The sequence below is a fragment of the Choloepus didactylus genome, chromosome 1 (assembly GCF_015220235.1).
Source record: "Choloepus didactylus isolate mChoDid1 chromosome 1, mChoDid1.pri, whole genome shotgun sequence".
NCBI lineage: Eukaryota > Metazoa > Chordata > Mammalia > Pilosa > Megalonychidae > Choloepus > Choloepus didactylus.
The window spans coordinates 3,106,594-3,129,916 of NC_051307.1; the positions used below are offsets into that span (position 1 = coordinate 3,106,594).

Genomic DNA, 23,323 nt, shown 5'->3' on the forward strand with positions numbered 1-23,323 from the left:
ATGGTTTGGCTTAAACAATGGGAATTTATTTGCTCAAGGTTTTGAGGCTACAAGAAAGTCCAAATCAAGGCATCACCAAGGCGATGCTTTCTCCCCTAAGACTGTGCCGTTCTGGGCTGGCTGCCAGGGATCCTTGGTCCTTAGCCTGTCTTAGTGTGTCCCATGGCAAGGGACACAGTGGCGTCTCCTGGTCTCTCCCTTCTTTTCCAGGTTCCACTGATGTTCAGTTTCTGACTACTCGCTCTGCAGCTCGCTCTCTCTCTCTGAGTTTCTGCTTATAAAGGACTCCAGTAAAAGGATTAAGACCCATCCTGATTGAGCTGGGCCACACCTTAACAGAATTAGCTTCATCAAAAGGTCCTACTTACAGGGTTCTCACCCACAGGAATGGATTAGATTGAAGAACATGTTTTCTCTGGGGAACCTACAGCTTCAAACCACCACACCTGGCTTTTCCATCACCTGTACACGGCAGCATCTTCTCCTTTCTCTTCTGTGTTCTGTTGACTTCCAGGTTCTGGCTGCTCCCTGTGCCTTCTCCTTCTGTATCCAGTTGCCTTTATAGGACTTCAGCCTTATTGGATCAAGGCCCCCGTCATTCATTTTGGCACCTTAACAACATCTTCAAAGGCCCTATCTACAAATGGGCTCACACCCACAGGACCAGGGGCTGGGACCTGAGCAGCACTTTTGTGGGGACATGATTCCATCCCCAACATGGATGAACCTTGAAGACATCATGTTTAATGAAAGAAGTCAAACACAAAGGGACAGATAGTGTATGACTCCACTTACGTGAAATAGCTAGAATACTCCAACTCATAAAGACACAAAGTAAAGTATAGGTTACCAGGGCGGGGGGGGGGGGTAGTTAATGATAAATGGGGGTAGGGTTTCTTTCAGGGTGCTGGGAAGGTTCTGGCAACCCATGGTGGTAAGGGAAGCATGACAGTGAATAGGATTAATCCCACTGAATGGTTTGTTTGGGAAAGTTTATGTTGGATATATGTTTCCACAACTAAAAAAAGAAAAAAGAGAAAATAAAGAGACAATGACCATTAAATGTAATACATGATCCTCCACTGCATCTAATAATGGAGGAAAAAAGGTCCAAAAGGATATTGTTGGGCCATATGAAAAAATTGGAATATAAATTGTAAGCTTTATATCAATGTTAAATTTCTTGAACTTGACAACTGCACTCAAGGTGGTTATATAAGTGAATATCCTTGTTCTTAGGAAATGTACCTGGGAGTTGTTCTAGTTTGCTAATACTGCTGGAATGCAAAACATCAGAGATGGATTGGCTTTTATAAAGGGAGTTTATCTGGTTACACAGTTACAGTTTTAAGGCCATAAAGTGTCCAAGGTAACACATCAGCAATCGGGTACCTTCACTGGAGGATGGCCAATGGTGTCCGGAAAACCTCTGTTAGCTGGGAAGCCACGTGGCTGGCGTCTGCTCCAAAGTTCTGGTTTCAAAATGGCTTTCTCCCAGGACGTTTCTCTCTAGGCTGCAGTTCCTCAAAAATGTCACTCTCAGTTGCTCTTGGGGTATTTGTCCTCTCTTAGCTTCTCTGGAGCAAGAGTCTGCTTTCAACGGCCATCTTCAAACTTGTCTCTCATCTGCAGCTCCTGTGCTTTCTTCAAAGTCTCCCTCTCGGCTGTAGCTCCTCTTCAAAACATCACTCACAGCTGCACTGAGTTCCCTCTGCCCATCAGCTCATTTATATGGCTCCACTGATCAAGGCCCACATGCCCCCATGGAAATACCTCATCAGAGTTATCACCTACAGCTGGGTGGGGCGCATTTCCATGCAAATCTAATAAACACCAAAACCTCTGCCCCACAAGACTGCATCAAAGAATATGGCTTTTTCTGGGGGACATAATACATTCAAACCAGCACAGAAGTATTATGTGTTCAGGGAGCATGATGTGTACAACTACTATAAAATTTTGGAAAGTTGATAGACAGACAGACAGGTGGAGAGACAGACAGAATAGTATGGCAGATGTTCCGAAATTTTTACAATAGGTAGTTTTGTGTATCTGGGGTGGGACGGGGGGCATGACGGAGTTCTCTGCATGGGTTTTCTATTGGTTTTGTAACTGTCCTGTAAATTTGAAATTATTTAAAAATAAAAAGTTTCAGGAAAAAAAATATTGGGTGTTGCAGGCTAAAGCGATCAATGAATACTAAAATTTGTGGCCAAAGGCGTGAAGAAAAAACATATCTGCATAGTCTCAAAGGAACTTAGTAACTACAAGGGGAGAAGCAGTAAGTTTGCCACAGAGAAGTGTGGCTGGCACCGCATTAGTCGTGTGGTCAAGGCCAGCGGGCCAGGGGCTGGACAGACGGCCGTAAACCGAGAAGAACACAGCATCACTTGTCCCTGTCCCAAAAGAAAAACCTCCACCTTGTCATGAGAAAAGATCAGACAAGCCCAAATCGAGGGATAATCCTCAAAATAAGGGATCCTTCCCCTTTCAAAGCATCAAGGTCATGAAAGACAAACAGACTGAGGAACTGCTGAATAAGGAGGAAGGGAACTAGATGCAATGTGTAAGTCTGGACCAAAGAAAGGGCTTTTGGGGACACCTGGTGAACTTTGAATAAATTCTGGGGAGAAGTTAATACTGTTGTATCACAATATCAGCATCCTGGTTTTGATCACTATACTGTTCTCATGTAGGAGGGTAACATTTGGGGAGACTGAAGGGATTATGAGAACTCTGCACTATTTTTAAAACTTAAGATTACTTCAAAATAAAAAATTTAAAAATTTTTTTAAAAAAATAAAGACTGTGGGAATTTGGGGAATTAACATGTTGTCCAACTTTCACACGCCTTGCCCTCTGTACCATCAGCTCCCAGAGGGCATGGGTTTTGTCTGTTTTCCTTGCCCTGCACCCCGGATGGCAGATGGTGGGATGGTGGCCCAGACGGCAGGTGTGAATCGCTCACCAGGTACAAATGAGCAGTGATTCCCACCAAAAGCAAGGAGCTCTCTGTCTGATGTGCTCAAATGACCAATGCCTGAGACATCAGAGTTTCAAAGAGAGAGTTTATTGCTAGGTGTGAAGCAGGAGGGCAGATGGCCTAAGGCTAAAAGTCTGTCTCCCAGAACTGCAGTAGCTCTGGAGGTTTTATAGCATCAACAGATGGGCAGGTTTTAGGATAAGGAGCACATCGGCTCCAGATGATGTAAATAGAGATAATCTAATTATTGAGCATGCACAGATCGATTACATTCTTAGCAACATAGTTTAGGATTAGGGTGCGTTGGTTCTGGGCTGACTCCAGTTCCTTCATTGATAAACATTAGGGGCTGCCTTTTGTGACTGTAAGACTCTAAAGTTGAAAAACAGGATTGGAGGGTACAAATGAGGGGCAGTCACAGGGTTTCTACAGTCACAAGATAAAGGCTGTACACTTACACAATCATTATCAGAGATCAAGGCAGCTGGGCCACAGCTTACTGATCTCAGGTATTTCCCTCTGGCTATTCACATATACCAGAAAGGAAAAAAGAAATCCTATATAATGATTCAATAATCAATCATTTGTTGAATCCTAACTCCTCGGTTACAGCAGTAGGTACAAAAGACCAGCATCCCTCATGCTCAGCTGCCAGCGTTGCCCACCCCCCTTCCCAAGGCTGTCCTGGCTGCACTTTGTTTTTTGTTTTGGTATAAAAGTCCACGTCCCCACGGCCCACTGGTTTCGACTGCAGATTCCGCTCAGTGAACCCAGGGCAGCCCAGGTGTGTGGGTGACACCTGTTAGGGTGGGGTGTCAAGAAGGAGGTAAATAACAGCCACCAGTGCTGACCAGGGGTCTAAAGCGCACCTAGGGCTTCACGTGCACGTTCCTGAACTTTAAAATGACCCTGAAGGGAGGGACGAGCCCTGCCCCTTTACAGAGGCGCAGAGAGGCCTGGAGTGCCGAGAAAGTCGAGCCAGTAAGTCCCACTGAGGATCCGCCCAGCAGGCGCGTGCCCGGCGCAGGGCGCCAGCGTGGAAAGTTTGAGCCAGGGGGTCCTTGGGCGCTGCAGTGGGCGCTGGCACAGGGACCCCCACTCGGAAGGGCCTGCTCTGGGGGTGCCCTGCTGTCGCCATCTGAAACTCTCAGTCCCTTCTGAGCCGCGGGCCGGCACCTTCACCCTGCTCTGGGTCCCTGCCCCCTCCCCTCCCCCTCTCCATCCTCCTCCCGCCCCTCCCCACCTTCCCCTCCTCTCCCTCCTCCCCTCCTCTGCCATCCTCCTCCCTCCACCCTCCTCCCCCTCCCCCTCCCGGCTCAGAAGGACCCAGAGAGAGGCTCCCCCGGCGCCTGCTTCTTGCAAAGCTGCTGGGGACACTCAAACCCATCCAAGGCCATATTGGGTGCTTCCCACCATATTTACTCTTTCCATTTTTTATTGCAGAAAATTATGAAAATAAGACAAATCGGGGGGGGGGTCACCCAGTCTCATCACTCGAGGGAACAATTTCCACCTATTCACTCAGGTTTTACTTCTCTCTGCATAACATTTTTTAAACATCCTTTAATCACACTAAATGACAATTCTGTGGCCTTTTTTCCCTTACTGTGCTGCTGGGGGTCACATTGTGTCCCCCAAAGAGATACGATCGAGGCCCAAACCCCAGGCCTGCGCACGTGACCTCACTTGGAGAGGGACGGTCCCTGCAGACGCAGTCAAGCGGGGCGGCCCCAACCCACAGCTGGGAGCCCCTGGGAGCCGCGTGGAAGGACACAGGCTGCACAGGAGGAGGACATCTGCGTGACGACGAGGCAGAGAACAGAAGGAAGCGGCCACGGCCAGGGGCCCCGAGGACGAGGACGGCCGCCAGAGCCGAAGAGCCCAGGAAGGCGGCCCCCCCGGGCCCAGAGGGAGCCGGCCCTGCCCACGCCTCCGTTTGGACTCCAGCCCCCAGGCCTGGGAGACAATGAACTTCTGTTCCTTTAAGCCGCCCACTCGGTGGCAATTTGTTCCAGCAGCTCTAGGCAATGCGCTCACAACCCAGCAAGCATTTACCCATATCGAGGACTTTACAAAAATAGGCAACATTCCAAAATAAAACTTATTCCTAAAAACAATAATCTTTTAAAATGTTTGGAAAAATGCAGAAAATCACACAGAAGAAAGCTGAAAAATACCTGTCCTCCAACCCCAGGGGCGGCCACTGCTAACAGCTCAGCTGGTCTCCCGGCCCGACCAGCTCTGGCGAGCTGCAACCTCCGGAGAAGAGGCCCCAAAACCCACCTGCCTGCCGGCCCCGCGGGCGCGCAGCATCGGGCCACCGGGGAACCCTCTCCACGCCCGCCTCTCCCGGGCCGCGCGGGGCTCCTCGCTGTGGATGGCGCCTGGCCGTTTGCGTTGTGCTAAAATCTGTGGTGATATTGTCACAGATCAATCTGTCCATCCATTAATTTTCCTTAAGAGAAATTGCTCGAGTTGACTGTTTTAATTTTGAAATTTCACTTTTTGATTTTTATTTCTTTAGCACCTACTCTGTGACAGGCGATGTCAGTCTGTCTGTCTGCTGCCGGGACCCAACAAGGACACCGGTGGTTGGGAACACTGGAGAAGCTGGGGCGGCACAGGACAAGATGCCGGGGTGTACCCAGCAAGTCTACTATCCCTGGTGTATGTCTGACCTTTCTCTCGTGATTCTCCTGATGTCCTGAAGCCGAGAAATCTTTTGCCAACCTTCCCTTTACAGCAATGGCATTTTTAAAAAATAATTTTAAAAAACTTTTTATTTTGGAATAATTTCAAACTTACAAGACAGTAGCAAAAATAGTACAAACCCCACATAGAGGACCCCAACATACCCCTCACACCCAGAACACAGATCCACCAATTTTAACATGCTGCCACATTCGCCATATCATTCTACCCATCTATTATCCACATCTATTTATCCACACCTCTATTTTCTGAACATTTGAGAGCAGGTTGCACATATCATATTCCTTGAACACATAATACTTCCATGTACATTTCCTACAAACTATAGTATTTACTTAATCACCTTAAGTGCAGTTATCAAGAAAAAAAATGTAATGTTGATATAAAGCTTCCATTTATATTCCAATTTTTTCTTATGTCCCAATAATGTCCTTTTGGGCCTTTTCTCTCCCTGACTAGATCCTGTCCAGGATCATGTATCGCATTTGTTATTTACCTCTTTGGTTGCTCTTCCTTACTCTTTTTTTAATTCTGGAAACATACATACAACATAAATTTTCCCATGCTACCGTCTCCCAAGCACACCATTCGGTGGGATGACCCACACACTGTTGCAGTGCCCTCCCCACCATCCATTACTAGAACTTTCCCTTCACCCCGCACGGAATCCCTGCACCTATTTTGGATTATCCCCGCCATCGGCCCTGCCCCACCCCTGGCAGCCTGCACTCTAATTTCTGTCTGAGTTTGCATATTCTCTGATATTTTCTTTGTAGTTAACATGGGACTTAAATTGAACATCCTAAATTTATGACAATCTCATTTGCTTTGATACCAACTTAACAAGTTCAGTAACACTCAGAAACCATGTTCCTATGCCCTTTCACCTCCACCTTTATGTAGATATCATCACAAATTACATGTTTACACATTATGAATCCAAAATGCTTGTTACATTTTATGCATTTGCCTTTTAGGTCTTATAGAAAGTAAAAAGTGGAGTTACAAATCAAAAATACAATAGCACTGGCAGTTCTATTTGCCTATGCTATTATCTTTGTCAGATTTATTTCTTCATGTGGCTTCAGTCTATTGCCTATTGTCCTTTCCTTTCAACCTGCAGAACTCCCTCTAGCATCTCTTGTAGGGCAGGGATAGTGGTGACAAACTCCTTCAGCTTTTGCTTATCTGGGAATGTCTAATCTCTCCTTTGTTTTTGAAGGACAGTTTGGCAGATACAGAATTCTTTGTTGGCAACTTGTTTGCTTTCAGCTCATAAATAATGTCATCTCACTGCCTTCCTGCCACCATGGTTTCCAATGAGACATCAGCATTTTATCGTATTGAGGCTCTCTTATAGTGCTTTCAGAATTCTCTGTCTCTAGCACTTGACAATTTGATTATAACATGGCATGATGTGGGTCTACTTGGGTTTATCCTGTTTGGAGTTCATTTAGCACCTCAGATGTGTATATTCACCTCTCTGGTCAAATCTGGGAACTTTTCATCCACTATTGCTTTGAATATTCTCTCTGCCCCTTTCTCTCTGTCTTCTCCTTCTGGGATTCCCACAATGAGTATATTATAAACCTGATGGTGTCCCACAGGTTCCTCAGGCTTTCTTCAGTTTTCTTCATTCTTTCTTTCTTTTGCTCCTCAGATGGGATGATTTTAATTGTCTTATCTTCAAGTTCACTGATTGTCTCTTCTGCCAGCTCCAATCTGCTGCAGAACCCCTCTAGGGAATTTTTTTTAATTTCTTTAGCTGTGGGCTTCAGCTCTGTTTGGTTCCTTTCATAATTTCCATCTCTCTACTGATATTCTCTCTGTGCTCATCTATCATTTTCCCCAATTTCCTTTAGTTCTTTGCCCATGTTTTCCTTTACCTCTTTGAGCACATTTAGGACCATTTTTTGAAAGACTTTGGACTGTCCCAGGTCTGGTCTCCTCGTTGGTGGTCTCTAATGCTTTCTTCTTCTCCTTGGCCGGGGCCATTGCTTCCTGTTTCTTGCATATTTGCAATCTTTTGTTGAGACCTGGACATTTTGATACGTTAGCATGTATTACTGGAATCTAGCCTCTGAGATATCTGTTCCTTAAGCTTGTATCCAGCTAGTGTTATTACTGAGCTTTCCCTGAACAGCAAGCGTTAACTAAAAAAAAAAAAAAAAAAAAAAAAAGGAAAAAAGAAAACCCCTTTCCCAGTCCTTGCAGATTGACCCGTTGTTGTGCTGTCCTTTGGGACTTATCCTTACAATGAGTTTAGAGAACAGCTCCAGGCCAAAGCACAGGGACCACCCTGGTCATTTCTTCCCACATCTTGTCTTGGGCATGCATATGTGGCCCTAGCAATTCCCCTCTCCCCTAGGAAACGGTTTCCTCACGGCCCTGGGCACTGCATTGCATGTCCTATAGCCAGCAAACCCCTGCCCCAGGCAGCCACTTGCCTGCTCTCCCTCGGTGTTCTCTAGGACAGCTCGGTGAGCCACCTTCCACACCCAGGGCAGGTTCTGGGACAGTGAGTCCCCAGGCCACCCGCAGACTGGGCCAGACACGCATGCTCCAATGTGTGTGCAGGGTTACTCTGCTCCCACAGGCATCTGCAAAGGGGACGGGACCCAGGCCAGCCCACAGTGAGCCGGTGAGGGGTGAGGAAGGGCCAGCCAGGGCACCATGAGATCCCACCGCATTAAGATGCCTTTTTCTTGATTTGGTGTTTGCTTGTTCCTGCATCCTTTAACTGTTTTCTGGAGCTTTGAGACAGATGTTTCTACTGGTTCTTGCTGGTTGTTCAGAGCCTCTGTAGGATAACACAGCCCTGAAGCATCTAGCTTGGGGAGGGGACTACAGCAGTGGCATTTTAACAGGGATATATGTTTCCTCCCCCAACTTATCCCAACTTTTCTTCCTCTCTCCACCTTTCCAGCGGTGGCCCAGGCATCCTTTGCTCGCTGGCTCCTGGCGATCTTGAGGGCTTGCTGGCTGTAAGGTAAAGCCAGTGTCCACTGCAGCGCCACACTCCAGGAAGGCAAGCCCAAATCCCTGTAACAATCACCCAACAGTCAGGACACAGACAATGGCTTCCAGCTTCCCTAATTATTATCCCGCTTCCAACTCAGGATCAACAAGAGAAAGCCACATTTGCTCCCCCACCCAATCACAGCGTCTCGCCAGCCGCCTCCAGCCTTCCCAGGCCAACAGCTCTGCGTGGGCGCACACCTGAGGGCTTTGTTCACTCTCCCACCTGCCTTCCACTCTCTGCCAAAGCAAGCCACGGTGGCTGACTCTTGTCATCACAACTTCTGAGTAAAGAGCCTCTGCTTGTTCTCATGGGGGTGGCATCATTTATCCCCACAGGTGTTACTCATGGACACCTGCAGCCCCACCTCCAGGGGTGTGAGGCAGGCCCCGACACCTGTCTTTAGACACATCAGCAATACCTTCCACAGGAACGCAGGGCCCAGCGTCCCGGAGCTGCAGGGCCAGAAACAGCCACAGAGCAGCCTCCCTCTTCTTCCTTTATGGACTTTTCTGATCCTTCGTTTTCTGTATGGAGAAGTTTTTCATTTCTATGGGGTCAAACCTGTCATTCATTCATTCATTCTTCAACAGCACTGGAGCATCTGCCTGACCTTCCCAGGTTCTAACTCCACCCGTGTCCTGCCTTTCCAGGACCCTCCCTGCCTGGCAGGTTTGGGAAAGGTGCACCTCGCCCCACACCTGTTGATGGGCCACGAGCCCTCTGCCCTGAGGCGCCCACGGAGGGGACAAGCTCAGTCCTGAGAAGGTGGAGCCCAGGGAGGAGGGTCAGTGCTCAGAAAAGGTTGGATCTTTCTGGAAGGCCAGTCATGTCAAGATAGCTCCCAGCACAGGTCCACCCCTGTCCCAAACAAGGCCGGGGTCCCCTCCCTGCCCCCCAGGTGGTTGAGTCTAATTTAAATCTTAACCCAAATCCAGGCAGAACCCAGCCCTTTCCAGTCCGCCCTGCCCTGACCCCAGCCCAGCCCAGCCTGAGCGGGGGTGGGGTCAGGAGGGTCCCCGGGCCCCCACCCCAGCCCTTCGCAATCCGCCTCCCCCGCCCCCAGGCCACCCCGCGCGCTCCCGGCCGGCGACTGGGGACCCTCTCGCCCGGGCTCCCCCAGGTCCCGGGTGGGCGCGGGGCTCTCAGGCACCCCCGGGCACCGCCAGCCCCGCCCGCGGGAACACCGCGCGGCCGCTCCCTCCCTCCCTCCGTCCGCCCGCGAGCCCCGGGTGGGGGGCGAGTGCGCAGCCCCGGGCCCGCCCCGTCACGCGGCCGTCACGTGACCGCGCCTCCCTAGGGCCGGGGTCCGCCCCCGCGCCCGCGTCAGTCTCCGCTCCCCGCCGCCGCGATGCTGTGCGGGGCGCCCTCGGGCCCGCAGCCGGCCACGGCCGAGACGCAGCACATCGCCGAGCAGGTGGGCCCGCGGGGCCGAGGGTGCCCGGAGCTCCCCAGGGCCGGGGCTGTCCCGGGGCGCAGGCTCGCGTCCCCTCGGGAGACCCCGGGCACCGCCGCGGCCGCCGCCTGCAGAGGAGCCGGCGCCGGTCCCGGGAGCTCCGCGCAGCCCCGGAAACCACGGGCCCCTCGGGGGGCAGGGCCGCCGGCGCGCCGCGTCCTCGCCTGTGCGGGGTCGGCCCTGCTGGGGGAGCGCGGGCGCCCCGAGGCCCGGGGACGGCGTGGGCGTGGGGGGCGCCGCTGGTGTAGCCCGAGCCGGGCCTGTGCTCCCGGGGAGAGGAAAACTGACTGCTGCTTCCTCCGCCGGTGGCCTGTGGTCAGCCCTGGCGGCCTCGCTCGCGGCTCTGTGACTGTCCGGCTGCAGCAGGGGCCATGAGTCAGCCCCACGAGACCTCTGGAAATGAGGAACTTGTTCCAGAACACTCTTGCCCGGGCTCTTGTGGCTCCCGCAGGCCTGGCCCCTCCGGCCTAGTGCGGGGGTCCAGGGCTGAGCCCTCCGCGGTCAGATCTGTGACTCTTCAGCACACATGAGCTCTTGCTGCAGCTGGGAGGGAAGGGTCTCCGGCGCAAAGGGGCTTTGGCTGGTGTTTAGCATGGATGGGGTGGGGGCGGGGGCTGGGGGGTGGGGGCTGTGAGTTGGGAGAAATTGTTGGGCTGCTTTGAACAGAGCTGGGGGGCTTTCCAAGCGAAGGGGAGGACTTTTCCTGAGCACCCACCTTTGTTGGTTTTTGTTGCATCCTCACGGCAGCCTCGGGGTTGCACGTGTGTTTCCCAGTTTACAGGTGAGGAAGTTGGAGGGCAGGTGCAGAGACTGGCCAGGCCCTAGGCCGGAGGCTGCAGAGGCCCTCCATTTTGTACACCCACAACTGCATCCCTGCCCTGCCTGGCTCCTCAGGGCTGACAGATGCCACCCCTCTCCCTGCCCCCAGCTGGCCCTTCGTGACTTCCTGCCGGTTGCCCTCACCTGCCGGCGGGAGCCTGGCATTCCCTACCTGCCCTCCCTTTCCACCACCACCATTTGGGTGATTCCTCCTTTCCTTGATTTCTTCGCAGCCCCAGAGCCATCGTTGTCACTCACTCATCTTCAGGGTATCCTCCGAGGCACGTGAACCACCGAGTCGGTGTGTGTGTCACCTGCAGGTTTAGCCCAGTGCCCTGCACCTGACCCAGGTGGGCGCAGAGGGCTGAGGGACGCGGCCACTTGTGGCCTGCCACTCTCTCCTGGCCTCTCCTGCCCAGACTGCAGCCTCCCGGCCTCTGTTCCTTTTCCCCAGCAGGGCCCCCCTGCCCAGAAGGCCCCAGAGGCTTCCAGAAGGCAGTGTGGCCTTTGTTCGGATTGTCAGTGACTCAGTTGCATATGATACCGAGTGACTCATTTCCCAACTGACGTGCTTCCTGTAGCTCGGTGTTCTGTTTCGTTGTTTAAATAAAACCCCCCAACCCGCTGTGCCTGGGGATGCTAGTGCTCTGAGCGTCTGCCAACAACGGACTGCAGCCGAGCGCTTTCAAACGGGGCTGGATTTACTGTTTTTAAAAAGACAGATTTGTTTTCTCCTTCCACCGTGGAGGAGGTCATCTCCTGAAAAGCAGAAACTTTCTAGAAAACGGGGTTGAATGAAATGTATGTTTGCCGGACACTTGGGATTTAGGGCACCTTGGCACAGAGGTGCCATATGCTTGTCCTCTACAGAGGTAGGTCAGGCTTTCCACCTGGGGTCACTGCAGCGTGACTTGTTACAGCAGGAACGGGACAGACAGGTGTCCATGGGAGGGGCTCGCTCACAGAATTAGGGCACATCGATGAAATGGGAGATTAGCCTTTAAACAGAATGTATGGTGCTTCCTATGAACATGTTAAAGGAGAGAAAGACAAAAATGGTATGAATTTGTATTTACCATTGTAATGATAAAAATGCCCCATGTCAGGAAAAGAAAGGGCAAATGGTTTTCTGAAATGTCATTAAAATTTTGGTAGAATTAAAAGGAAAAGGAACTTCTTTTACTTCCTTTTTGTGTGTGTGTGTTTGTGTGGTTTATCTTTAGAGCTAAGGGTTCCCTCAGTTTAATAGGTTTCCTCAGTCATAGGGAATCTGGGTTGGCCTTGGAATTCAGTTTATAAAATGTAACGGTGTGTGTGTTAGCAGAAGGGAAGATGCTAAGCCTTCTGTAATTTCCTTTCCTTCTAGGTAAAGTCCCAGCTTGAAGAGAAAGAAAATAAGAAGTTTCCTGTCTTTGATGCTGTCGAGTTCAAGAGCCAGGTGGTCGCCGGGACAAACTTCTTCATCAAGGTGAGGTGTCAGGGTGAGGCGGGGGCTGGTCTCCCAGGGACAGAGCAGGGGTGCTTCCAGGGGGTCCCCCGAAATGAGTGTCGCTGGTGTGTCTGCCCGCTGGCCTCACCCTGAGAGAAGCACTAGGTTTTCAGGCCCCTCTCAGCGCGGGTGACGTGGAGGTGCCGAGAGCGCAGGGCCATGGCTTGGCAGGTGCCTGCTGGACTCAGTGGAGGGCACGGGGTCATCAGGCCGCTGGCAAGGGAGCAGACGGGTGGCACGCTTCCTGGGGTGCAGCCCCACTCCCTTCCACCTGCACAAACCAGGGCGGCAGCAGGGAGCTTGGGCTGAGGCTGGGCACCCCTGGTCCCCCAGCTGCCCCCCACCTGCCCCTCACCTGCCTCCTCCTCTCCAGGTGCACATCGGCGACAATCACTTTGTACACCTGCGAGTCTTTAGAAGTCTCCCTCATGAAAACAAGCCCTTGAGCTTGTCCGACTACCAGATCAACAAAGCTAAGGACGATGAGCTGACCTATTTCTAATTCCTGGCCTCAAAGAGGACCCTGTGTCCCTACAACTAACCTGTCTAGATGATCCTCTATCATCAAGTGTGTATTTGGGATCACTAAATAAACCACATGTGTGCGCTGGCTGTTGGGGTGGAAAGCGGGGGCTAAGCAGCTTTTCCCGGCTCTCTTCCTGAATTGGTCCTTGTGTCCAGGTGACTCGTTTCTCCCAATCAGTCATCTTAACTTCCTTTCACAGAGAGCTAAGTATTGTCTTTAAATATATATTTTTAAACTCTTAAAGAAATTGCTTGCTTTTGGTTTTTTTCTTCTTCCTCAACCGTGATCACAAAATAGACATGTCGAGGAGGTGACAGAAATGTGCGTTGATGAAGTTCTTGTATGGCCAGTGTGACAGCCACCACCTGTGGTACCCAAGCCAGCCATGAGGGTCCTTGCCCCTGAGGGAGCCGAGGCCAGCAGGCTGGCCCAAGGTCACAGCAGATGGGCCCAAGGTCACAGCAGGTGGGTGGTGACTGAGGATCAGAGCTGCCCCCACCCACCTGCTGCTGAATGGGTTCTGGGTTCTGTCTCCCAGGCCCCCGTTTCTCCCCATAAAGTGAGGGCATCTGAGTGAATCCGGTTCTCGGGTGTTAGTGTGGATCTACTCACACATTCACAGACCCCACATCCCAGTCGACACAGGCAGGTGTGTGCAGAGGTGGCAGCAGCATGGCTGACGGGCGAGGCCGTGTAAGCACCAGCCAGGCACCGCCATGGCGGGAGAAGTTCCTGAGTGGACGCTGAGCTCCCGTGCTCCTGAGTCAGCCTCCTCACTGAAAGCAGGGACTCGAACAGAGGTCTGTACCCCAGCAGGGACTCGTACAGAGGTCTGTACCCCAGCGTCCTCGCACATTAGTCATGGCAGCCAAAGGGTGGAAGCCACCCAAGTGTCCATCGACAGACAAATGGATAAACAAACCGGGGTACACACACGCGCCGGGATATTACCAGCTGTGCAAAGTATCGAAGTTCTGAAACCCACCACAACGTGGAGGAACCTTGAAAACATCATTTGAGCAAAATAGGCCCGACACAAAAGGGCAACCATGACATGAGTCCACTTAGATGAAGTAGGACATGCACACTCTGAGTCAGACAGTAGGATACGGGTTCCCGGGGTGGGGGCAGAAGGGAAGGGGAGGGGGAGACTTGTGCCAGGCACTGTGCCCGTGCTGGTCTGAGGAGAGGCAGAGAGGAAGACAGCCCCTCTCCAATGGAGCTGATAACATCACAGGTGACCAGAGACCAAGCCTTCCCTTAGAGCCATTCTCGCTGCCTCCCTTAAGGAATAAAAAAATAAGGAAAGGAAAACCTATTTAATTGGACCTAGTTTAAACAAACGAAAAAGCAAACTATTTCCCAGACTCTCTTGCAGCAGGTGGAGCTCAGGCACGGCTGGATCCAGGGTGGGGGGTGGGGGGGCTGCTGAGTGGATGTGGGATGAGAGAATCTGGGGAGAGATGACACAGCCACAAAGTGCCGAGGTGGCCCAAGTGCTCACAGGGAAGGCTCCGTGTGACTTAGCATGTCCGTGCCGGTTTCCTGGGGCAGAGGTGACATCCCAAGGGCCAGCTGGAATGACAACAGGTGCCTGAGGCCAGTCTGGGCCGGCAGAGGGATGCAACTGCCCTTCTCGCTTCTCATTCCCACAGTGCAGTGCTCACCTTTTTGTTCCTTAAGGATTCAGTATTCCAAGAAAGAGGACATGGAGGGCCACCTGTCAGGCCCTTGTGTTCCTGGTTCTGGCTTGAGCTCAGATAAGAAGAGAGAATGAGAGCCCAAGTGGACTTATAACCGGCTGGTCAAAGGGGCAGGCCTTTCATGGGCACCCCAGGGGACGGAGACACTCCTGTGAGGGCTTGTGGGGCATGCAAGGTGCCCCCCCAGGGGAGACGGGTGGGGGTTGTCCGGGAGGCACCTGTCCGGCACCTGCACGTGGACGGGGCCGTGTGCTGCGGGGCGGCTGTGCCCAGGAGCCCAGGGGCCCCGCTCCCGGGCTGCTGGTGATCAGGGATTTAAGGAAGACGGAGCTCAGGAAGGTGCAGCCTGGGCACCTCCCTGTGTGCCTTCTGATGTCACTTCTGACGGTGCTGCCAGAAGGGAGTGTGTGCCTGTGGCTGCAGCTTCTAGAAGGAAACCCGTGGAAGAGGCCAAGAGCATTATTTTTGGGGTGCTGCAAGTGCAGACAGAAGGTGGCCGAGGGGAGCTGCACAGGGCAGGAACAGGGCCCCCTCGTGGGGCTGCAGGCCTTGGGGTGGGGGTTGAGAAGCACATGGGCCAAGGGCTGGCAGACCCCATGAGCAGTCCCAGGGGTCCTTGCCGGAACCTGGGCAAGGGTGGGTGTGTCCCCGTCGTAGCCGCCCCCACACAGGAGGCCCATGGGCACCAGGGGGCCAGGGAGGGGCTCATCGGCCTCTCCTGGACCCCAGCCCTGCTGACTGGCTCGGGGCACCCAGAGGGGGTGGGGGCAGGGCTTGTGACCCCCGACCCAAGTCACTGCAGGGCCCCCAGGCATGGGGGCTGTTTTCCCTGGGGAGTGGGGCTTCTGCCACCTGCAGGGATCAGGGGAGTCGGATTCAGGGGCTGCAGGCTCACCCCCAGGGTTCTGCCCCATACCTGGGACCCTCATTTTCACGTCACCTGGTCCCCTGCAGCTGCTGTCAACAACTGCCACAAACTGCCGCACTGCGTCCCCCCGACGGCCCCTTCCAGCCCATTCCAGCTTCTGGGGATGGCCATGCTCAGCTTCTCTGGCCCGTGGACACCCCCAGTCCCTGCCGCTGTCTCCGTGTGGCTGTCCCCCCGTGGGTCTGTCTCCTTCCAGACACCGGCCATTGGACCTGGGGCCCGGCCCTCCCCACGACCTCCTTGCGCCTCCTTATCACCTCTGCCGAGACCGATTTCCAAATAAGGCACCACTTTGAGGTTCTGGGGGGTCATGGATTTGGGGGGAGGTTGCTGAACCCTCTGCACCTGTCGGGGCTGAACTGCTCTCCTCGTCTGCCGCGCTGGCTCTAGCCGGAACCCCGAGCCGAGCCCACTCCTCAGACCTGCTGTGGTGCACCGTGCAGCTTCCGTTAAAAGGAAAACTTTTCAATTCCAATTTTAAACTTAGGTTCTCCCCGCTTTCTTGAGCGACTCACGGATCGGGTGGCCCCCTGTTCAGAGAGTGGAAGTGGGCACCCCAAGGGGGCGGGACGGGGAGACTCAGAGAGGGCCAGAGTGGGAGCAAGTGAGGAAGTGCTGGGATGGCCGATGTTGAGTGTCCATGTCACATGGGGGTGTCCCACACGGCGGGGAGCAGACACCTACTGAGCAGTGCAGTCTGCTGGTCGGTTCTCACGAGCTCTTCCTCCTGGGCACAAAACGCTCATCCCCAGGTGTCGCTTGTCTGCAGGTCTGGAGGAGCCTTCCACTGCTCTGTCTTCTTGGAAAGTCCCTGCAGGTCAACTGTTTTGGCTTCTAGAAAAGTCCTTGTTGGAAAGGGCCCTTCTCCCTGCAATGCCCAATGCAGGCGGCTATTTTACTTTATTAAACAGCCCCTCTTCCACATTCTTTGGCCATTTCCCATGATCTTGTAGCTGAGAAGTTAGGATTTAAGGGCTGATTATGATTACTGAATCCTTGTATAGATATTCCTTTTTCCTTCCTGGTATTTTAGAGTAGACAAAGGGAAACACCCGAAATCTCTGAACTGTAATCCAGTGCCTTGATCTCTGATAGTGCCTTGATCTCTTGTGCTCTTGTGATTGCAAAAACCTTGTGACCAAAACAAAAAAAACAAGCTTGTGACTAACCTTCACTTGTACCCATTTATCTGGTTTTTCGACTTTAGAGTCTTATGATCACTAAAGATATAGCCCCTAATGTTTATTAATGAAGGTCTTGGGTCAGCCCAGAACTAACCCACCCTGAGTCCAAAGTTATCTTGATAACCGAAGCTGGATCTAACTAAAACAGGCCCGCCTGACATGCAGGTAGCTTAGACTTTAACCACAGGTCACCTATACCTCATAACAATACTAAGAATCACACCCATCATCATGTAAAGTCACCATTTTCTTATGTCCTGTGACTAAGCACGTAATCAATCTGTACACGTGCAATAATTAAATCACTTCTAATGACATCATCTGGAGCCATTATGCTCATTATCCTAAAACTTGCCCATGTTTTGATACTATAAACCTATCAGAATTACTGCAGTTCAGGAGACAGATTTTGGGACTGATACGCCATCTGTTCTCCTGCTTTGCACCTAGCAATAATCTCTTTGAGTCTTTGAAACCGCAGTGTCTCAGGAATTGTCATTTGAGCACATCAGGCAGAGAACCCATGGCCTTTGGGTGGTAACAGTCTCATTGGAAACATGTCCAAAACTCTCCAGTCACCACCACTGATTTATTTTCTTGTCAGGAGAGCTAGTAAGCTCGGCTGGTCATTTCGTTCCATTTTTCCTTTTCATTTTCCACATCCGTTTCCTTACTTGACTGCAGTGAGTTTCAACTACATTGAAGACCCTTGGAGGGGTTACTTACTCGGGTGAGTGGGTAGGGGTGTGGCACTCTCTCCCAGGCAGGGTGCTTGTTAGTTTTATTCATTTTTAGTCTCAGTCCACGAGAGACAGCCCCACTTCTGCCTCATTTTCCTTTTGATTCTCTACCTTAGGAGCAACCATCTGGCTCTCGGTGCTTGGTCACCCCAGGTCCATTTTTTCTTTGTGGCTTTCTCCAGTGTCCTTCCATGTTTCAGACAACTTCACTTACTGCCTGTCCATGGTGTGCTTGCTCGACTTGGCCACTTTAGTGTACGTTCATTCCTTCTAAAGAAAAAACAGCAGATGCATAGCTTGATTCATCTTCAAATACAGAAGGAAAATCCCAAACTGGTGAATGGCATAAACACTGAAGATTTGTATCCTACTAGAGCAGCATTTTGGAGGTGCTGGCATTCTAGGGTGTTTCCTGCCTGTGATGGTTCACGTAATAAACACAGTGGCACTGACTGGAGGTGACGTGGCTCCACTGAGACGGAAGAGGAAAGAAGCATAATAGTAATAAATTAGGATTGAATTCAGTTGTGTTATAAAACCTTGTAATTATTGCTACTGATTGAGTAATTATTTCTGCCAATTTATTTTCTTGCCACCCTACTTATTTATATTTGATACTTTGCATATTCAGTCATTTATGTAGAAATTAAATTGTGCAAGTCTCTTATTATGACTTCAAAGAATTAATGTCTCCAACACTTCTGATTATAATTAATTGAGAAAAATGTAAATTTTGTCAATGGGTCCACAGATGTTTGAATATCAATATTTTCAACAGAATTTATTTAAAATTTTTATCCCCACGCTGTTAAATACATTATTTTTCAGATCTCTTTTGTTTTGATCATTTGAAGTGATTTTGCCCCCTATTTTGGCCTTTCACACACCATTCTTTTTGGATGAAAAGGAAAAATATTGCCATCAAGAATTACTTGAGTTTTCAAAGAGATAAACTCTTTGTTTTAGAAATTATTGTCTAAATTTCTAATATCTAAAATAATTTAGAAATTATTTTCTAGATGGTAATCTAGAAAACAAGAAGTAAACTGAATATATAAAGTTCCAACAAGGTTTAGCTATTTACATTGTAAAAGATTTATTTTCTTTATAAAAGGCTGGTTTGTGTCTCTGTGGGCACACGTGTTGTGTGTGTATCTGAGCTCTTTGACTCAGTGACGGTGCGGTGGGTGACAACACATGTAGTAAACTCATGGGCTGCTGCAATGGAAGGCCAATGAAATGGACATAATCTGAATTCATATTAAAATGATAAATAGTTCAGTGTTCAAAATTGTATTGTTACGACATGTTTCTGTTTGTTACAGTGTAAACCAAAAAAATACATAAGAAAGCAAAAAAGTTGGCAAAATAAACTACCAGAGAATCTTAAAAAAATTTTTTAAAAAAAGAGCAAGTATCTGTCTTGAGGAGGACAAGGAATTTGAACAGAATCTTAAAACATGATTTGTACAAGAAATAAAAACATGTAGACTGATTGATAATCACAATTAAAAGCATAAATCCAAAGTGTGTAAATTGCCTCCATATTCCATTAAACCACCCACCGGGTCAGGAAACCGGCCTCCCTTTGGAATGTCTGAGCCCGGCTGCCATCTGGAGTCACCTGAACTTGGTCCTTTAAAATATTCGGGTTATTTATCCCTGTGCCGGACATGTTTATATGAATGCGACGTTGTCTGTGGGCGTGTGGGGGGCCCAGAGCCCCTCTGCGTGGTGAGAACCTGAGGCCCAGCTGCCACCTCAAGGCACTGGGGGCAGGCGTGAAGCTGTCACCTAACCTGGGACGTGTTTCCAACTCCTCGCTGCAGTCGTGTGCTCCTGGGGAGGCTGCGTCACGGGGTCAGGGGCCTGGGGTGTTGACCCTCTTTTGTCAGTTTGAGGCCTGATGTACAAAAGATGCTAAGTCAGCTCTCGGACTGGCATTTAGGGTCAACAGTACACGCAGGCTCACAGGTCCCTGTCCTACTACTGTAGGGTGGGAGCAAGCACGCAGTGAGCTGCATTTGCAAAGGGCGTGAACGGAGCTCAGGGGCAGGAGCGGAGCCGATAACCCACAGGGCCGGGCTGTGGTTCTCCACTGGAACAAAATGTCCCTACGGTCACCCTCCTCTCAGGCAAAGATAACCTCAAGAAAGATTATTCTTGCCCATAAAATAAGGCTGGTTTCCTTAGACTTGGCCTGACTATTTACGTGGGTGCAGCAAGAACGGTGATTTCCCATAAAGGCCTTTGTAAGCTTACTTTGCTGATAGTTTTCATAAGGAATCTCTGGAATTTTAAAAGCCTCTCGAGGCTAAGAAGCCAAGACAAGAACTCAACACGAGATCTCCTCTGCAGTCCAGAAAGGAACTTTTTTGCTGACCTGTAATGCTGGGAACCTGGGAGAAGGTACCACGTTTTTCCCAGGGGGTTCTGTGAGCCGTGGCTCCATAAAGTCAACCTCAGTTCCTTAAGTGTGTGGTCACGTCTGAGTAAATGAGCATCGTTCTCGAACATGAATGACATTCTAGACACAGCCTTGGCTCTAGAACCAGGGTCTCCAATCATGTCCTGTTAACTAGGAGGACAGATGCCAATTATTACAATTATTCCATTATTTTGCCTACAAATAAAAATATTCAATAAGAGTCTCCAAATTCTGGAGGGTCCAGGCAGGCAGGAAAAGATGAATGTTTCATGAATTATAGACAGCCTCAGGGAGGAGAGTAAGGATTCCGTGTATCTAGCAAACAGGACATTAAAACATGGAATAATCCAAACAGAATTCTAATCATTCTTTACCAGTTCATTGGGTCCTAGGTAGGTAGTTCTCATTCCTCTCCGTCTTGTGTTGGCAATCTCACAGCCGTCGGCTTCTCCGCAGAATTCTGGAATCTTGGCTCAGCCCACGTTGTGCTCCCAGCGCCATCTGAGAGATGTCAGATGTGCCCAAGTCCCCGACCCGGCCCTTCCCACGGCCCCTGGCACAAAACCTCATCAGCGACCACCTCGGGTTCAGCGGCCATCGCTGGGAAGCTTCCAATTAGACAGACTTACTCACCTTGGAGGTGCACTTGAGGAAAAGGGCCCCCAAGTTAAACGGGCCTTTGGGGTGACTCTTTCAATTGGTACTCAGAGCCTCCTAAGGAATTGTGTGAAGGTAAAATAGCTGCTATAGCTAGTGAGCTTTGTATTTCTGGATTATGACGTCTGACTCATAACTGAAGCTCTAAGCCTGCTACCTGTGCCTGTCTGTATGTGTGATGTATGAGCTTTCCCACCTCCGGACGGTTTTACCAAATTAACTTTAAAACTCCTCAAAAGTGCTCTGCTCGAACTGGCTAAAGATAAACAAGTGCTAATATATAAATTAATACTCCTAAATTCCCAGAAATTAAGGAAACAAACTTCTCTATTTCCAATAATAAAGTATTAGAGAACTAAAACCAAACGTTAAAAACAAATTAAAGTTCATGTTATTTTGATAAACCTTTCACAAATGGGACTAGTTTAAAATTGTTAGTTAAATAAAAACAGCCATGTCTTCTGAGTTACGAATGTCAAGTATGATACAAGCATATGGTTTTATTCTGCTCGGGTATGTTCTCTCTGAATTTATTCAGGTTTACTGATAAAATCAGCTAGCATTCTACTGATAGAACTTTAAGATCTAGGTTGGCTAAGATTTGATAGGTTTATGAAATTTTTAGGAGTTTTTAGTATCTTCATGCAAAACTAGAATTTGATGTTCTCTCTGTTAAAACGGCAACATTTCCTTGGATTATTGGTCTGCTCTTAGTAAGAGGTTGTATCTGCCCAGAATAATCTCCTTTATATTGACCTCATCATCCTTTCTTGTTTTGTAGACCAAGCCCCCCCCACCCTGTCCCCTCCCACCTCTGGGCCTGCAGTGTGGACGGGGCGAGCTGACCACATGCCAGGGAAGGCAGAGCTCCAGGGGCAGGAGCAGGGCCCAGCCTTGTGGAGAGCCGCCTCGGGGACAGTGGGCAGCTGTGGTCACCTCCTCTGCGCTGGGCACTTCCTGGGAACGTCCCCAGTGCAGGGCTGGAGCGGAGCTCCCAGCAACGGGAGGCTGTGATCCCAGGGGCCTCGGGACCCTGCCGTTGGCCTGGTTCCCCGGGGCTGCTGCAGGGGACAGCTGGCTGGGTGGCCTGACAGCGGGACCGAGGGGCCCTAAGTCGGGGCCTGGCAGACCTGCCAGGTGCAAGTGGTGGCTCTCTGGCCCCGTGGCCTGAAGCCTCTGCACGTGGCGTCTCTCTCCCATCTGACCCCGCTGCGTCCACTTTTCCCTGCTTCTAAGGGCTCTGTCATAATGGCCGTTCCATTTGGCCTCATCTTAACTGACAACATTCTCAAGAGCCTGTTTACAGACCGGCTCTCGCCCCCAGGACAGCCGTGGGGGGTTGAACAGGCCTCTGGGGGGGATGAGCTTCTATCCCTGACAGCAGCACCCAGCGCTCTGGGCCGAACAGGAGGGGCTGGAGGGTGGGTGGTGGGTGGTGGGGGGCTGGTGTGGCTCAGCGACGGACGGAGGGTGCAGGGGAAGGCCTGGGCTTCAGGGAGGTCGGGAGGGCTCGCGAGAGCAAGGCAGGTCACGGGTCTCTTCTGGGCCCCCCCGCAGCTGTGTGCCACAGCAACCCCCTCCAGTAACAACACTCCACACCCAGGGGGAGCCCACCGGGAGGGGGTGGGCAGGGGCTTACACCCCCACCTGACAATGCAGCCCCTGAAAACCACATCCCCAGCAGGGACAGGGCCGAGGACATGGGCAGCCCGGGGAGGCCCTCCTGTCCCCCTCCCAGGATGGGGTGGAGGGGAGATGGGCAGGGGCATCTGCCCAGGATGACAGTCTCAGTGAGAATCACTGATCATGACTCTCAAGACACAAAATGGGAAGCAACTCGCTTCCTTGCCCCGAATTCTGGGACGTGGCCACGGTCACCCCGGTTAACTCCCACAGGCCTGAGCCGGTGCCATCTGTGCACGCAGCCTGTCACGGCCCCAGGAGTCCACGTGCTAATCCCCAGAGCCTGTGAAAGAGGCTTTGTAGCTGGGAGGAAGTGAAGGATCTGGAGATGGAGGATCACCCAGAGTGGCCCCAAAATGTCAACTTGGGGTCCTCACCAGGCAGGGGCAGGAGGCTGGTCAGAGAGAGATGGAGCGGCAGAAACAGACACTGGGGACAAGGGATGGGGGCCCCTGGAAGCTGGGAGAGCCTGGGAACAGCTTCTGCCCTGGAGAGAATCCTTCAGAAGGAACCGGCCCTTGACGTCAGCCCAGCGAGACCAAGTGGGGACTCCTGGCCCCAGCACCATAAAGAGAATAAGCATGTGCTGCTTTTGGTGACTGTTTGTGGAAGGTTGTTTCGGCTGCCCCAGGAAACTGACCCCTGGAGAGCCTTGCCGGACGCGGACACGCATGAGGGTCCAAGGGGCTGGTGACGTGGGGTCTTGGTGCCCAGTGTCCTCCAGGGCCCCGTGGGGGGCTGGGTCTGCAGGGCTGTCCTCTCCAATCCCCCCAAAGCACCACCCTGGAGCTCACCAAGGACTCAGAGATGCAGGGGGGTCCTAGGGAAGACAGTGCTGCCTGGGCGCAAAGCACCCCAGGGGGGGCCAGGAACAGAGTCCATCCTCCCTGACGGTGATGGGCAGGGAGCAGCGGGGACCGGCCAGCAGCCCCTGGGGGAGGGCGAAGGGGGGAAGGGCCTGGGCCATGGGGGACACCCAGCATAGCATCCATCCTT

At 51.4% G+C, this 23,323-nt stretch overlaps 2 protein-coding genes and 1 long non-coding RNA gene across 4 annotated transcripts; 1 reads left to right on the forward strand and 2 right to left on the reverse strand.

Annotated features, from left to right (window-relative positions):
- Positions 1–7,931: 7,931 nt before the first annotated feature.
- On the reverse strand, positions 7,932–9,667 carry LOC119531428. 2 transcript variants are annotated; one of them, XR_005216360.1, is made up of 3 exons: positions 9,416–9,667; positions 9,136–9,241; positions 7,932–8,737 (listed from the first exon to the last, which is right to left on the reverse strand). It is a non-coding gene; the product is annotated as an uncharacterized LOC119531428 (long non-coding RNA). The 2 variants fall into 2 exon arrangements; XR_005216409.1 differs by having other exon boundaries at positions 7,932–8,495; positions 8,614–8,737; positions 9,136–9,667.
- Positions 9,668–9,993: 326 nt separating this feature from the next.
- Positions 9,994–13,251, forward strand: CSTB (cystatin B). The gene is made up of 3 exons (XM_037834291.1): positions 9,994–10,131; positions 12,356–12,457; positions 12,852–13,251. The coding sequence occupies exons 1-3, from the start codon at positions 10,066–10,068 to the stop codon at positions 12,978–12,980; spliced, it is 297 nt and encodes a 98-aa protein (XP_037690219.1). The 5' UTR covers positions 9,994–10,065; the 3' UTR covers positions 12,981–13,251.
- Positions 13,252–14,546: 1,295 nt separating this feature from the next.
- Positions 14,547–17,581, reverse strand: LOC119532554. The gene is made up of 2 exons (XM_037835132.1): positions 17,546–17,581; positions 14,547–16,766 (listed from the first exon to the last, which is right to left on the reverse strand). Exon 2 carries the CDS (start codon positions 15,634–15,636, stop codon positions 14,827–14,829), a length of 810 nt encoding a protein of 269 aa, XP_037691060.1. The 5' UTR covers positions 15,637–16,766; positions 17,546–17,581; the 3' UTR covers positions 14,547–14,826.
- Positions 17,582–23,323: the final 5,742 nt, after the last annotated feature.

Coding starts and splice junctions, on each gene's coding strand:
- CSTB (XM_037834291.1), top strand. CDS start 10,066: ATGCTGTGCGGGGCGCCCTCGGGCCCGCAGCCGGCCACGGCCGAGACG. Junction 10,132..12,355: donor CGCAGCACATCGCCGAGCAG/GTGGGCCCGCGG, acceptor CTTTCCTTCTAG/GTAAAGTCCCAGCTTGAAGA. Junction 12,458..12,851: donor GGACAAACTTCTTCATCAAG/GTGAGGTGTCAG, acceptor CCTCCTCTCCAG/GTGCACATCGGCGACAATCA.
- LOC119532554 (XM_037835132.1), bottom strand. CDS start 15,636: ATGAGGGTCCCAGGTATGGGGCAGAACCCTGGGGGTGAGCCTGCAGCC.